The sequence below is a fragment of the Anas platyrhynchos genome, chromosome 25 (assembly GCF_047663525.1).
Source record: "Anas platyrhynchos isolate ZD024472 breed Pekin duck chromosome 25, IASCAAS_PekinDuck_T2T, whole genome shotgun sequence".
Lineage (NCBI taxonomy): Eukaryota > Metazoa > Chordata > Aves > Anseriformes > Anatidae > Anas > Anas platyrhynchos.
The window spans coordinates 6,934,290-6,950,163 of record NC_092611.1 but is presented as its reverse complement, the minus strand read 5'-3'; the positions used below and the strand labels follow the sequence as shown (position 1 = coordinate 6,950,163).

The 15,874-nt window shown below is 51.2% G+C and overlaps 1 protein-coding gene across 1 annotated transcript in view; it reads right to left on the bottom strand.

Moving 5' to 3' along the window:
- GRIK4 (glutamate ionotropic receptor kainate type subunit 4) overlaps positions 1 to 15,874 on the bottom strand; it is a 160,656-nt gene that overhangs the window by 90,152 nt on the left and 54,630 nt on the right. Inside the window, exon 2 of the mRNA XM_038167658.2 lies at positions 13,559 to 13,690. Coding sequence (XP_038023586.1) covers positions 13,559 to 13,640 — 82 coding nt within the window. The 5' untranslated portion in view covers positions 13,641 to 13,690. The remainder of the gene's footprint in view (positions 1 to 13,558; positions 13,691 to 15,874) is intronic.

The following is a 15,874-nucleotide window of genomic DNA, read 5'->3' as shown; positions in this document are numbered from 1 at the left end:
AATACAGCACACGTGCCCCGGCTTTTCGACCCCTCACTGCTTCAGACTGAGGGTTTTGCTGTTGGTTCCCCTTTTAACTGATTTAACACAGGAAAGGGGTTCAGGGCTCCCACAAATGGCAAAGCCAAGCAATCCAGTCTCACCAAACCAAAAGACAGGGAAAACAAAATAATCCTCCTCTACTAATCACCTAGGCTGCCTTTTCTAATGCAGCTCTTGCACAAAGTAAAGAAATAATTATGTGCTATTCTCCACCATAGGTCAGGGAGCACATTAGCGAGCTGAGACTAAAATCCAAATCATGGTGTGTCATGCCCAGGCCTATTAAAATAAAAAAAAAAAAAGCCAATGAAGAGCACAGCCCTGTCCCTTAGTGCAGCGGTCAGCCCCTGCTGCTCCCCAGGAGACAAACTCTTCTGCACAACAAGAAGTCTGCTCAGTCTCAGCACTCACACCTCAATTTCCCAGCTAGAAAAACACATATAAACTATGCTAGCTTTTCATATATATTTCCAAATGCTCAGCTTTCAACTTAATACCTTTAGATTTATTAGCTAGGCAAAGATTTTCTGTAAAGGGAAAGACCGTGTTTTATATTGCGTCTGGAAGTGGCTAAATGTTGCAGCCAGCCCAAAGGTCTCTGAACCGAGCTGTGCACTTGGCTGAAGTCTGTTGCCAGAATCAGAATGGAAAGAAAAGAGAGGTGCAAGAAAAAGCAATGCCTGAATTTAATTCCACCGCATTTTCCATTTATGCACCTGAAATCAAACTCCATCCCCTCAGCAGCACTGCACCACCAGGAAGGATGCTCGGGGTGGCTAGGAGCTCTGGTCAGGAAGCACTGGAGAGGCTGCTTGACTCCACTCTGGTAAAGAGATGTATAAAACCAGGAGAGGAGAGATAATATCCTGAGCATTGAGAGTGAACCACTGTGAACTATCACGTTGCACAGCGGAGTCTGTGCTCCTGCACCTCCCGGGAGAGCAGCAAGGTTTAGCCCTGGAAAGCTGCACTTACAGCGTGGCTGCGGGTGTGCTGCCCCCACTGCCCGCAGATTCCTCTCCCTTTAGGCTGGCAATAAAATAAAATAAAATAAAATAAAATAAAATAAAATAAAATAAAATAAAATAAAATAAAATAAAATAAATAAAACACAAGGCAAGCAGACAGCAACCTGTTGCGCCGCTCCCTGCAGGTGCTGGCTGTAGCTCCGGCAGCTCACAGAGAGCCAGTTCTGCCTTTTCCAGCATGAATAACGCTGGACTGTTTCCAGATGGAGAGGTGGGGGACAGCAAAGAATAGAGCCAGGACATTCACAATGAAAGTGTGCAGCAATGTTCAGGAAATGACTGTTTTTCAATAGGGCTTTGGGTGTTAGTCACTCCGATGCTCTCTCTGGCATTTCTGCTGGAGGTTTGGTTTGGTTGATTTGATATTTGTTCTCAGTTTTACCTTCCTGGGTTAGAAAGCATCCATGCTCCACTCTAGAGGTGCCTCCTAAGCCAAGGCACCAGACCTCTGGGAGGTTCATTGCTTCCCTAGGTGTTGGGGCACGTCTGTCAAAGCACGCCTGGTGGCACGACCTTCTGCTCAGAGACTCTCTGCGTTGCTAACTATTGCCTGAAGCTGCTCCCCACATCCTCGCAATAAAAACATTCCTCCCAGGACAACAAACAGCCCCCCATCCTTTGCAGTTTGCCACCAAAACCCACAGGACCCAGGCCAGGAGGAGAAGAGAAAGCAGCAGAGGGGCCACGAGCAGCTCAAAGCCATCCCCAGCGATGCACAACTGCCCCAGCAGCCCCGTCCCCATCACCTTGCAGAGCTGGGGGTCTGAAAGCATCTGCTGAGAGACCTCCGTGCGAGAGGCTGGCTGCCAAAAAGCTCCCGTGGACCGTGAGCACTGGAGCTGGCTGAGATGACCGAGGAGAGGCTGTGACTTGCTGAGCAGTGACTGCTCCTCCAGAGCTATTATAGACTATCAAGTAAATGAGACATGTTATAGGGGGGAAAAAAAATAGTAAGGAGGCTGTATTTACACAGGAGCCTGTAATGACTCCATCGCTGTGTCAGCTTCACATGCTTGACAAGACAGACACGGGCGGACCTCAAGCCTCCTGCCTTCGTTTCATTTCCTTTTCATAAAGCCAAGCACAGTGGCCGCAGATGAATTTTTCTCTCTCCTTTTTCTTCCCGGACTTACCTGGAGATGCCCTGATATCTCTGAAGCACAGGGCGAGGCTGGGGTTGTCTCCATGTCACCCTAAAAACACCCCCTGCAGCTCCGGGCAGCAGCAGAGCCCCAGAGGAGCAGCGGGGTCAGCAGCAGGGCTGAGGCAAGCGGCACCTTCATGCTCACACCCCGTGTTCCTGCTTCGTTTCTCAGAGCTGTTTGCACCTTCTCCCTCCAGCAGGATGCACAGCATCTGGCAGGATGCTGTTTGCAATTTATTTTGGTTGTCACTGCCCTTTGTGCTTACAGTTTACGGCTCATTTTCTATCACCTGCGGAGAGCTTGCAAAGCCCAGGGATGAAAGAAACACGGCCATGCAGCTTGCTGCAGGTACCAGAGGCAGGGAGGATGGCCCCAAGAGGAGCTGCTGCTCTCCTGCCCCAAATATACACAGTGAAGCAATCAGAGAAAAACTTCCCCTAGCGACTCAGGGGTTGTGGGCACCAATTCCCAAGGAAACAGTTGTGGCTGTGTCCCCCCAGTGCAATTTGTGATGCACTCAGGACACCTTACATCCCCTTCCTGAAGCCTGGCTGCGTGTTGCTGAGCTGTGCACACCCCGTCTCCTCCATTCATTTTGTTCCCAGTATCAACAATTCCACCAGCAGCGTTTGCAGGGCTGTTGGGACCGAAAACACACAGAAATAGAAAACAGTAACCTAGAGACGGGGAAGGGAGGGAGTTCAAAGAGCTTCCCTGCTAAATGACAACCCAAAGCTGCCTGCAAATAAAACTCTGGAGCTCATCAAGTAACTCTGACCACTGAGGGTGCTTAATAAAGATTACTTCGCTATAGCTCCGCTTGCCTGAGGCATCATTTGTTTCTAATGAGATGCTCCATGGGATTTAAACGCATGAGAGAAGAGGCTTTTCAGCCACTGCGATGATCACAAGCTTTCTGCTCCAAAACCCAAGTGCTCAGCCCCACGTCCTACCCTAGCAATGCTCCTCAGCCATGCCAAGTTGGACAAGGCAGTTTTTGGTGCCAGGGGAAGCCACTGCAGCCCCACTGAGCCCCTACAGCCCAGCACCAGCTCCTGCAACAAACCCGCACAGCTGGGGAGGCTCTGGCATGGGTTAGCTAAGACTTTGCACAAATACTGCAATATTTTGGTACCAACTCAACCATTCTTTTGCTTTGTGCTGTGTGATCACCCAGATCCCATTTCTGAGCGTGCCCAGGAAAATGAAGCACTTCTTCCCACCGTACCAGGGCCCCAATGAAAGGAGCATGCCAAAAAATTCCACATGCGACCGAAATGGGTAGAACCACAGCAGAGAATAAATGCTAAAGGTTCGCAACTTGCCAAGCTGTGCAAGGGACACGGAACAAAATGTTCTGAAGTGCAGGAGCCAAATGACAGAGCAGACTTTTGCCGCTGGTCAAATGGGAAGATGCACAGGGCAGCTGGGTACGGCCAGAAAACAACTCCGCAGTGGCAGGAGAGGAGCAAGAATGATTAGGGGCATCCTGCCATGCTAAAATTAAATGCTTGTGAATCAAACCTGGTACAAGGTGGATCTGTCAAACGTGTTGTTGGACACCACAGAGGGTGCGCACGTATTCAGAAGCACAAGTCCTGTAGGATGCTGATGACTGGGAAACTCTTGAGCAGCGAGATGGGACAGCTGACTATATCACCATATCTTTTGGGCACAGGTTGGTGCATTTTTTGTCTTGCCAAGCAGAAGAGCCACAAACTGGAGCTGGGAATGGGTTGGAATCTGCAACCAATGTAGACATCCTCAGACAAATCTAACCTGACACCACGCTGTGACTTTTCCGACTTGGTTACCCTTAGGCTTGGCAAGAAGATCACAGAAGTCTTAAGCTCATGGGGGATGAGCCTAGGGCTAGATCTTCGGTATTCAGCCTGGCCTGCACCTCTGCAACATGAAACCAGGACTCGTTGCAGAGGACACAGCACATACTGATCAGCCCTGCTGTCTGTACTGTGCCAGAGCACAGGGCTGGAACTGAAAACCCCTCAGCCAGAGACAAAATAAGGGCGCACAGAGACCCTTCCCTGCTGCCCCAGCCCTAAAATTGCTTGAAAATTCTGGGATTTTCCAAGTACAGAACAAGCAATATGGTGAAACCCCACAGTTAGATGGCAGAGGGTAAAAACCCCTTTGTACCTCTCCCCCAGCCTGCTGTAAGGCACAAGGCTCAGGTCTCATCTGCAGCAGCAAAAGTCAGAGCCACACGGAGCTGCGAGCTGACTGCTCAGGCTAAGGTCAGGTCCTTCCCTCCGTGGGCGGTTTTAGAAGCATCTGGAGCAATTATGCTTTCGTGACTGTCGCTAGAGAGAGATGGGTCAGAAACACGTGCGATGACAGGTGACATCTGCATTAAGTCAGGTGGGCAGCTAAAGTTAGCTAGAAGCACCTGGTTGCTCTCCTGCAACAGATCCGCTCTTGCAGAAGCAGATAATCAGGGCCTATTAATAATTACTAGGCTCTCTTCATAATGAAATTGCAGCCCTCAAGATTTCCTGGGCTCTCTTCCCCTCCTCCTGCATCCAGCGAGGTTTCCTTCCCTTGCAGCACTCCCTCCCAGAGCCCTGGGGGGGGGCTGACCACATTTATTCAGCACGACGTGCTAGGAAAGCCACGCAGGGACACGCAGTACCCAGAGAAGGTATCGCCTAACCAGCCTCCTAGCAAGCCAGCAAAAGAAGTGCCCAAGCTTGAGCAAAGATCAAACCACTTACCCAGCAGTCAGCAAGGTCTTCACAAAGCACAAAGCACTCACGGGCAAACCATCACCTCCCCTCAACTCTCGTGGCTCTTGGAGGATGGAGGCCGAGCCCGTCCTTCCCTTCATGCACGTACCCCATAGGCTAAGCTTTTCCTCCAAAAGCCCTACAGCACATTAAAAGTCAGTTTATTAAATAAGGCAGTGCTCTAATAAGGGTAATCCACAGATAATTTCACTCATTTAAACCCTGTTTCATCTCTACCAAGTAGACTTATTTCCATTTAACAATCTTAATTCTTTTAGCACTTTCCGGCTCCCAAATTGGCTTCGACAGCAGAATTGACATTCAGCCATCATTTTCACATCAAGTTCCGTTTAGCCTCTCCAAATCCCTACAGCGTCTGGAGGTGCAAGAGGAATTCATTAGCGGTGTCTTTGGGAAAACGAGCCATCCCTCCCTGCAGCCTCCTTCCAGCCACCGGCCTCGCTTGGCAGGGCTCGAGGCAGAGCTGGCACTTGTCAGGCTAAGCTGCTCCTCCACAGCAGATGCCCCCTGATGCTCTTCTTCAGCTCCCTGCTCAGGTCCCCTCCGTGCCGACACACCAGCATCTGCCTTCTTTGCTTCTCTGCCCAAGACTGTGCTTTTATCTACAAGCCACAGAGCGAAAACCTTGCAGCCTGTGCCCTGCTTGCTCCCTGCTTCCCTCGTGGCCCAGGGATGCATTTTCCCCCTGCAGGGAGGTCTCTGCTGGCTCCCAGAGCCTCTTTGCTCCCAGCCTGCTCCCCCTGGCAGGAGCCTGCGCCCCCAGACCTCTTGTGGAGAGGGAGCTGAATGCTCCTGGGGGCACCAGGGGGCTTTGGGGAATGGTGCTGCCCTTGATGTGACTTCACCCTCCTGGACCTTCCCAGCAACAAACAAAATCCAGGCTGAGGACACCCATCCCTCCTGCTTTAGGTGGGAATTATGCCCTGGGTGCTCTCCCCTCACCTCCCACACGCACACTGCTTCTCCAGCCCTCTAGCACAGCCCGCAGCTCCGTGCTTTCCATAGGAAACACCCTACAGAAAAGCAAAACTCCTTCTTTCAAGGTCTTCCATCCCTTTTCCTGAGCTCTTTCTCCTAGCCCTCAGCCAGTAGCTTCAGTCCCAGCCCGGTGAGGTCCTGGTGAGGGAGGGCAGGAGCAGGAGGAGCACAAAGGCAGGAGGCAGGCTGCGTGGGGAAGGGCAGGATCAGCCCCTCGCAGAGTGCCAGGATCAGTCCCAGCTGCTCCACCAGCAGGTTGCTCTCCACCTCGGGTCTTGGGGCTTTTTCCAGTGCTAGAGGTTCAAAACACCTGGATATCAAGAGCTTCTGAACATAAGCCAGGACAATTTGGGCTTTTAGCCTTCCAGGCTGTGCTTATCTTGCACGGAGCCACGAGCAATTAGCTGCGGAGGGGGCACTTGAGATAAGCGCCCTCCTTTTGGGTCAAAAGCATCCTTTCTGGGAAGGTTGCCCGACAGCCCTGCAGTGCCTTACACCTGCAGGAGGGCTTTAACACCTCACCCAGCTGCCTGCCGCACACGCTGCACCCAGGAGAGCTGCTCCCTGAGCCTGCAGCCCTGCAGGGCAAGGACAAATGGACTTGCCAAGAGCTACCCAGCAGGAGAAGGAGGAATGAACCTCGGAGCACAAGGCATCACGCTTCAAACAGAAGGAAACCCCACCTTACACTCGCAGTATGGGGACCTCGCTCTGCTCCAACAGGCTGTTACGAGCTGGAGTCGCCTCGCTGCCTTTGTCCTCCCATCTGCCACCCTGCAGCTTGCCTTCTCGGGAAGGTTAGCACAGCTCGTGAGCAAAGACTCCAGCTTCAGCTCAGCTCACCTTCAGGAACTTGGGCTGCTGCCTCAAGCTGCAAGGCTATCCTCCACCTCATGTCCTGAAAACACCTTTAAAATCGTGCCCCAGTCACTGGGGACGTGCACCTGAGGACGAGCAACCACGTCCTTCAGCCCCAGGTGCCCCGGCCTCAGCCTTGCAGCAGAAGCTGCATCTTGGAGCGAGGGCTTGCTTACCCTGCGCGATTATTCCAGTTGTGTAACTCAGCACAGCTCCTGTCCACATCCTGCTCAATTCAGGTGGTGCTTTAAATGCAAGGTAATTGGTCCACAGGGAGGAACAAATTTAAAGCTCAAAGTATTGCTGACGCCGGCGCTGAGTTTTCAGGTGCTCTGAGCTGCCAAGACAGCTGCTCTCCATCAAATGAGCGTGGCTTTGCAGTGTGATGGTGCTCGCTCCAGCCAGGGGCTGCTAGGGACATTTAATTCTGCTTTATTCTGTCGTGAAGTCAGGCTCACCCCAGAGCACGTAAAATCCATCCTTCCTCAACTGGCCACAGGCAAAGGCGAGGGTGAGGCGCTGGGCAGTGGGAGTCGGTAACGCGGAGCAGCGCACGAGCCTATCTCAAGGAGCTTTCTGCAGAAAATCCAGCTTTGCCGAGTTTGGCTCCGAGCTGGAATTAATTTTGGCAGCTGTTTAGGCAGGGAACCAAGCATCTTTCATTCATGTAATTGACTTTTTTATTCACATATATATATATATATATGAAAAAATAATGAAAGGCATGACAGAGTAGCTCTTGCTATTACGAGCTTTCACTCTATGAAAGAAAAAGATCCCTGGTAAAAATGTCTGAGTGGCTAAACACACAAAGTGCTGCCCAGGGGCTGGGATGGTATTTAGACAGAAAGCAGGCGGTGTGGCTCTCAGATCTCCATCCTTGGCTCGGGGACACTCCTCAGCATCCAGGAGCAAAAAGCAGACCCCTAGAGCAGAGCTCTGTACACGCACCTCTCTGTGTCCATCCTCTGCCACAGAAGCATGCCTGTAAGGGTGTTGTGTGACATTTGCAGCCATCAGCCCCTCTTCTCCAGCAAATTTTCCACTTCCTGCTGAATTAGCAGCTGCAGCATGGCCAGGCAGCTTCCCAGCCCCGAGATCTATACCTGTGCAACGTGCATGTGGATGTAATAATGAATCAAAACAAGGCTCGGGGCCTCTCGGGGTGTGCAACGTAGCCTGGCTCTCCGGCACTAGGAGCAGATCAGGGAAGATAACTCCTCCATGGAGGTGCAAACACACCAGGAGATGCTCCGTTTCACCGAGTCCATGCCTCCTTTCACGCCGTGCCCTGTAACATTGATCCGAGATATAAATCTGCTTATAATTCATTATTCATATTATCAGCAGGGCTGGATTCCTTAGCCGTGGAGCAGCAGCTCGTTGTGTTTCGTGTGGCAAAGGCACAGCCTGGAGACAGACAGACAGACACCCCTTACCCCTGCCTCCCAGGCAGGGGACATCTGGGGACAAGCGCGAGGATTCGTAGCCAACAAATTGCTCCAAGGGCCTGGCATCTCCACGGGTGATTTTTTTCTAAATAAGGATTTATGCACGGAACTCAGAAAACATAAATAAAATATCACTCTCCTGGAAGAATAACGAAAACAAAATTAAAAGGGCAAATAGTTAACAAATTGATATTGTATTTCTCTCTCCCTCTCCCCACTCGGTAACGAATGACAAATAACTACCGATCTACTTCACCTAAATGAACTTAACTGGGCCTTTTTAATATTGGGGGAAATGAAACATTTATAATGGCTCAGCCAGACAAATTTAGCAAGTCATGCATCAACAAAGACGTGGATACGGCTCCTCCTGCCCGATTCTCTATTTCTTTAGGCGCTCAGATTCTAGGAAGGTCCTGTGAAAGCCTTTTAAAAAAATAAAATCAATAGAGGGCGAACCCTACACATGAGCGCTCGGATGAGCCCAGCGAAGCAGAAATGGAGCAGGGGAAGGAAATTCGGGGACCCATAGCACAGGGCTCAGACACTGGGGCTGCTGGTGGCCACATCCAGGAGGGTCCCTGGGAAATGGGCAACTTCAGGGCACTTCCAGCAAGCCTCAAACTGGGGCTCCTGGGGACTGGGACCCCGACACACATTTGTTTAAGCAGCTCCCCCCACCTAAATGTCACCCAGCTGCAGCACAGCCTCCCTCCTACCAGCGCAGCGTGGGCACAGCTCTCAGTTCTCCAAATTAAATTATTCTGTAAGCCTTTAAAAACAAGAGGTCTGCACACAGAGAAGCTGGATAATCGCACGTGTCTCGGTGACCCGCTGCCTTCCCAGCCCGGTGCTTCCCCTCCTGTACCCAGGAGACAACTGACCGGAGGAGAGGAGGCACCCAGCCCCTGCCAGCAGCTTTGTTTTATGAAACACTCATCATAATTACCAGCAGAAAGGTTTTCCAGCAACAGCACCACCACGTGAGCCCCAGCCGTCGTCTCCCTGCTTTCAGCTGATGGCAGCAGCCTGGCTGCTGGGTTCAAAGCCAGGGTAAGGCCATTTCTCTGCCGGGGAACAGCAAATTGGTGAGCAGCAGTTTATTGCACTCGCATCGCTATCATCCACAAAGGGCTGCGATCTGCCAGAAAGCAGCGCTGCGTACGGAAGGGAGACACAGGGATGCAGAAAAAGCTGGCTGCAAGGCTCCTGTCTGCCTCTTGCCACCTCCTTCAGCACACCCAGCAAAATATCAGTGTTTTCCCCAACCCCACAGGTGCTGGGGGATCCCAGGAACATTTTCCTGACATTACAGTTCCAGCAGCAGAGCAGGTGTAGGAGACTCACAGCCCTTTTGGAACTCCAGATTTTCGGAACCGTGCCTAGAAACAAGGACAAACGTCCCAGGCTGGCTCTCCTGGTCCCACCCCATGGCCACTTTGGACTCTTGGAGACTTCTCTGGTGGACAAAGCCCTACCACGAGCCCTGGGCCAGCCACGCAAACTGCTCCGCTGATCAAATGGTGGATGCATTAGGTATGGGGTAGACGAACCCTACATTTCACCACACAAAACATCCTTAATGCTGGGGCTCAATGCTTCTGCGGGATGTTTGTGAAGCTGGGAGGGCTTTGGGCAGGCAGATGGAGACAATTACCGAAAGGAGCACTTCAGGGGCTGAAGGCCTTGCAAGGAGTTTGTCTGTGGACAATGTGGCAGGGATGCTGAGCCTACGGCTAGTTAGGGCAGTGCTGTGAATAAATCACAGCTTGGGCTTGTGTATGAATGTTAAATGAGCGCCCAGTGAATCTCACAAGAGAATACCAATTTAGGGCCCTGACAGCCTGCTCTGTAAGACCAAGTAAATAACTTAGTAAATAACTCAAGTAAATTTACGCTTTTGAGTAACGAGTCAACAAACAGAAAACAAAACCAGGATTACTTCTCGGGACGGGACAAGCTGCAGGAAGCTGGAGGAGATGCTGGCCCAGAGCATGCTGCATCTGCCATCCCTGCCTGCCTGTGGGGCGGGCAGGAGGGAGCTGATGTTTTCTGTGCTTTTGGGGTAGAAAAACACCAGAACGATTGCAAGGGCAAGCACCAGCTACCAGGTTTCACTCCCAGGACGTTTTGGTAGCATGTGTACGAGCCCTTTCAAAGGCCACCACATGTCTTGAGGCGCTCCCTACACATCTCCTGGAGCATTTGAAAGTATTTGAGAATATGCCCAGTCCTGCCTGCTTCTCCATCCCCTGATCTCAATCAATATTTGAGCATCTATGGAGAGAAAACCTCACTGACACGGACCAGGAGAGCTGACTGATAAACAAGAGGCTCTTTGAAAAGAGGAGCTATCGTGGATGGAGCATGCAGGTCTGTGTTTTTCCCCACAAAGGTCTCCCAGACAACACGATTTAGGAGACTTTCTCTAGGATGGGATCAGAAGGGAACGCAGAGTTTAAGCCTGGAGAAAAATGCTGAAAAAAAAAGGCCCAAACCAGTGGTAGTTCCTGTGTAGTGAGGAGAGAAACAGAACAGGAACAGCTCCAGGTGTACAGCAGGCTACAAGCTGTGCCTGTGCACAGCAAGGCTGCAAGGAAGGTCACCCACAGCCCATGTTCTGCTCACTGCTTTGCACAGACGATGCCTCTGAAGCTCCCTGCAATGCAACACGCAGCCCTTCCTCAGCGTGTACTCGAAGCAATCCGCTAGCAGAAACTCCACCGAGAGGTGTCAGGACCAAGAGCCACCTGAAACCCCAGGAAAGCAGCCGCAGGGGGGCTCAGAGCTCGGTGTAAAAGCCGAGTGCCCCAGGCTCAGCACCATCCTGCCTCCTTCCAGCCGTGCCCAGCAGCAATAACCTCTCCAGCCACCTGGGGAGGAAGCAGGGCAGGGCACTGCCTGCGTTCACCTCACGCACTGATCATAAAACTGCGCCTTTCAGTGGTCCATTACCAGATGGCTCTCAGAATTATTCTGAATGTTAGCTTGCGTTTTCTTTGAATATTCAAAGGCTCGTGCTGCTCTGTTTCCCTTCGCGATGCAGCGCATTGATTTATGTCGCTAGATACCGTATCCCCCTGCCTTGCCAAAAGCATGCTTTGGGGAATGATTTCAGGGCTGCCAGTAATATTTTTCTCTCCTTTTATGTTGTGCTTTATTTTTTATTAACTTTTTGGCTGGATATATTTTTAAAATAAAGTTGTGTCGCAAAGAGACAAAACCAAAACCCCAAACCCCTCAACCCCTCCTCAGCTCTTCACCCATCTGCTTCAGACTCCATTTTTTCAGAGAAGTTGCTTTAGACTTAAGTGGGGGAGGATTCACTGGGTCCCAAACCCCTAGAGTCACTCCTTAAGAAGCTGTTTCTCCTTCATCAGCTCACCCAAGGTCAGGAGTGCTGGTGTCCCACTCCCAGGAGGTGGCAGGTACCTGGAGACCCCCGGACCTTGACCGCAGGGTCTCTGGCCACTCCAAAATTTAACACCACCTGGCACAAAAGCCATGACCTTTGGTGCATTTTAGAAGGTTCAGAGTTGCTCCTTACTGTTCCTACCACAACATTACTCCTTCTGCTGAAATCCTGAGTTCTCCACTCCCTCTGCAGCACCCAAATGCAAATTCTTCAGTCCTAGGAGGGTTCCACAGGCTAAGGAAATCCAGTGTCCAGTTATCATAGACAGTGCTGTAATTTTAAGAGCAACGATTTCTGGAGCAGCTCCATTATTTTTGCCAAGAAAAGTCAAAAGCACAGAATTCCTAAACGCCCGATGATTTTAAAACTGGAGAGACGGGTCCAAGGGAGCGTGACCGCAGTGTGAGGGAGTGCAGAGCCACCAGCAGAGCCGTCTCTGGGATGAAGACCAAAGCACCAGAGATTTGCTGCAGCCCTGGGCCTCTGCAGGCACACGATGCTGACGGGGAGAGGCTCACATGTACCCAGCGTGTTTGTGCTGTTCACCACCCTGCATCCCTGCTAAGTACAACTTGGACACGTGAATGATACCCAAGAGTCATTTATACTAGGGATGTGACTTAAAACCCCAGCAGAGCATCAAGATCTCCTTTACCAGTAGCAGCTACCAGGTCCAGAAGACAAAACCAATACCTGGAAGAGACGGAGGGAGGAGGACTTCCTACCACCTCTGCAGCTGCTTGTGGGTTGTGTCCCAAACACTGAGACCCCAACTTCACCTTACCTGCCCCCAGAGATGAGCAGGGACTTGGCCTCACTGTGGCCATCATCGAATTCCTCAGGAGGTCCCTGAGCATGCACAAACTGAGCCACAGCAGGCACGTAACCCCCCCATCCCCATCCCCTGCCCCAAGTGGAGGATCTGCCCATCGATGTGAAATGCAGCCCGCGGAGCAGAGATGGTCCTGCACAAGTGCTCCACATGAATCAGGGATGCTGGGGCTATAAACCACCCCGGCTCCTGCCAGCACTCACCCTCCCTCGCTGTATTTCTGAGTTGCTCCATGCTCTGCTGGCAAAAAGGAGAAGTAATTTTATTTCAAGTGTCACCTGTGAAAGTTGCAAATGGGGACGGGAATAGATTAGCTTATCTGCAACAAATAGTTAATAAAAACAGCTAGTGGCTCCAGAGAGAACAGGCAGGAGAAGCAGTTTGCTTTCCAAACAGCAGAGCACGGTGTCAGTGCTGTGAAGCAAGTTTCATTACAAGGTTTCCAGATGCATTTCTTTTCCCTAATCCGCACAGGCAGGGAGTGAAGACGACGGTGCCTCTTCCTGAACACTTTTTAATAAAGCCCAGAGGAGAACAAATGCGAGGACTCTCTTACAAACAGAGCATTTTGGAGTTATTAATGTTCTCGTGACACTTTCAGTTTGGGCTCAAACACTCCTTGCTCATCAACACGGGGACAAATAAATCTGCAACAGAAAACCATTCCCTTCTGCTTGGAGCTTAGGAGAGCATCAAGGGGGGAATGCAGGGTGGGGGAAAGAGCCTCATCCCTCAGTGTCTCCTCGAGGAGTGACTTTCACTTCACATTTATACAGAGAGCGATTCCCATCAGGGAGCATTACCCCCGTAAAAATCAATGCAGATGCGTACGCTCGCCGTACACCGCATCGCATTTACGAGACGGGGACCACATTTCAAGAAGGCAGGCACGAGGCTGGAGCTCTGGAAGCGACCCAGCCCCATCTGAGCCACGACCACGACCACCAGCAGCCCAAAAACCACACGGGCAGAGCCTTCTCCGAGCACGCCTACGCGGAGCGGTCCGAGCAGCCAGAGGAAGGTCGCAGCGAGCTTTGTACTCACCGATCCTCAGGGAGTGGGGGCTGGCAGCGATCCTCATCAGCCACAGCAGAAGGAGCACCAGAGGCGCCAAGACACGGGGCATCTTCTATAAATCCTCATGGAGCCCTTCGGTGGTCTGGGCATGACATAACTCTGCGGAGAGAGCACACACCGTGAGCACCCCGGCTCTCCAAGCAGCGACTCAGCACGATGACACTGCTCGGAGCGTGCCAAGGCAGGGGGACAAAGAGTCTATTTACCAGAGGAGGAGGAAGCTATTTACAGACTATGAATTATTCAGGAATTCGAGTCAAACTGGGCGAAGAGCTTCTAACAAAATATGGAAAAGAAACCCAAGGAAAAGTCCAAATATTTCATCTTGGCATTTTTAGAGTTTCCACAAAAACAAGTGGAAATCAATATTGAGTCACATCTATTTAATTTCTCTTTTTTTTTTTCTTTTAAATTTAAAGCAGCCAGCTACTTAAATATTACACTGACTCCGGCTTTTAGGGTAGGACCCAACATTTTCAGAGCAAAACACGCAGCGAGAGATGGGAGGCAGGGACTGAGTCACTTTGGGAACCAAACCAGAAACCAGTTCCTGACACTGCAGCAGCCCCCGTCTCCTTCCCTTCCCTTCATGCCCAGAAGGGTTGGGATTCAGGACGAGCCAAAGATGAGGTCTCTTTCTTTCTCCTCCCACCAGGCAGCCCCATTCCCAACACCTTCCAAGTCCAAAATGACAAAACAACGAGGGATACGTGACGAACCCACAGAGCTATCACTAGTGCAGGTACTGGCACACCTTGTCCCGCAGCACAGCACAGCTGAACAGGTTGTTAACAAACACCACTCTCAACAGCGACACAGAGATTTTACTTAATTATTGTCCTTCATGTTGATAAAATTATCTCCACAAGCACTAATGTCCCTAAATGCTGACGCTGAGCATTTCATGTTACCTTATCTCTCCCTTCTCCAGTTTTCTGGCAATCGCTCTCGCGCTATTCCATTTGTCTAATTCCTGGGCCAAATGCTGAAGTCCTGACACAGGCAAAGTCTTTAATCTGCCTTTGAAGTTACCAGGAGTTTTGTTCGAGAAAGTTGTAGCTTTTTCTTTGTGGTTTTCCAATGCAGCTACTTTTAGGCTCTGTTTAGATCCCTGCCACCTCACCTCAGCGCTCCCCAGAGGGGCAAATCCCCTTTTACAGGCAGGGAATGGATGCAGAAGAAATACTGAGAGGTGGCCAAAGGGATGAAGACAATGCAGGGGCTGAAAAAGGAACCACTTATAGGTCCTGGGGTCAGTCTCCTGCATCACATCACTACCGGGAAGCTGAGCCCCAGTGCTCTCAGCCCAGAGAAAATCAGGGGACCCCATGCTCGGGTGCCAGCTGGACATCTCCGGAGCATCCTGCTTTCAGGAGGTGCCTGCTCAGCACATTTTGATGCAGCAGAAGCTGCCAGAAATCACCTAAAAATCATTAGCCACCTCTGCAAAGGGCAATGGCAATTTTCTCTTTTTTTTTTTTCAGTGGGAGTTATAGTAATGCCTTCGGGGGAAAAGCCCTAAAAGGTTAAGCACATGGTAAATTGGCTCCTCAGAAGCACTGGCAGCAGCAGAGACAGATTGTGGAGCAACATATCATCTGAGTGCTTTGAAGCCGTTATTTCAAAACTTTCTAAGAGACAGAAAAACAGCAGGATCGAGTCAAATTTACCGCACAGGCGCTGCAGAACGGGCACCGATACCACACACATCCCCTCCCAGACCTCTCAGCAGAGATGCAGAACCAGGCAGGCCTGGGAAGATGGCAATGCTAAAAGAAATCTCCTCATCATCGTGCTGAGCTCCTTCCTGCGACAGGACGGAGAGATGACAGCCTGGGGCTGCACTCCCCCTGTTCTCCTTCGCCACGGGTGCACTCCCACGTGGCTGCATGCGAGTCTTGAGAATTAATTTTGTGCAGGTAAATGCAACAGCCCACCTGCAGCAAACAGTTTGCATCTAAAAGGCAGCAATGGCGAAGGACAAGGCAGCAGCCTCGTTGTACCTCGGGGCTACAGCAAGGAAAGGCAGAGGAAAAAATAGAAAAAGTGGGGTCCAGCCAAAGGCAACCTCATGAGGATGCAGGCAGAAGACCCAGGACTTGCAGCTCTGAGGGACAGAGCTCAAGGCCACCTCTCCTGTTTGCAGCTGGGTGTGGTGAAGAGGCAAAGCACGCGATCCATGGGCAAGCAGCTGCCTTTGCATCCCCAGCCCGGAGTTAATAGCAAAGCCAAATAAGAAATCCGGGGCGCCCGCTGTGCTCTGCTCTGCGAGCGGCGGGGCTG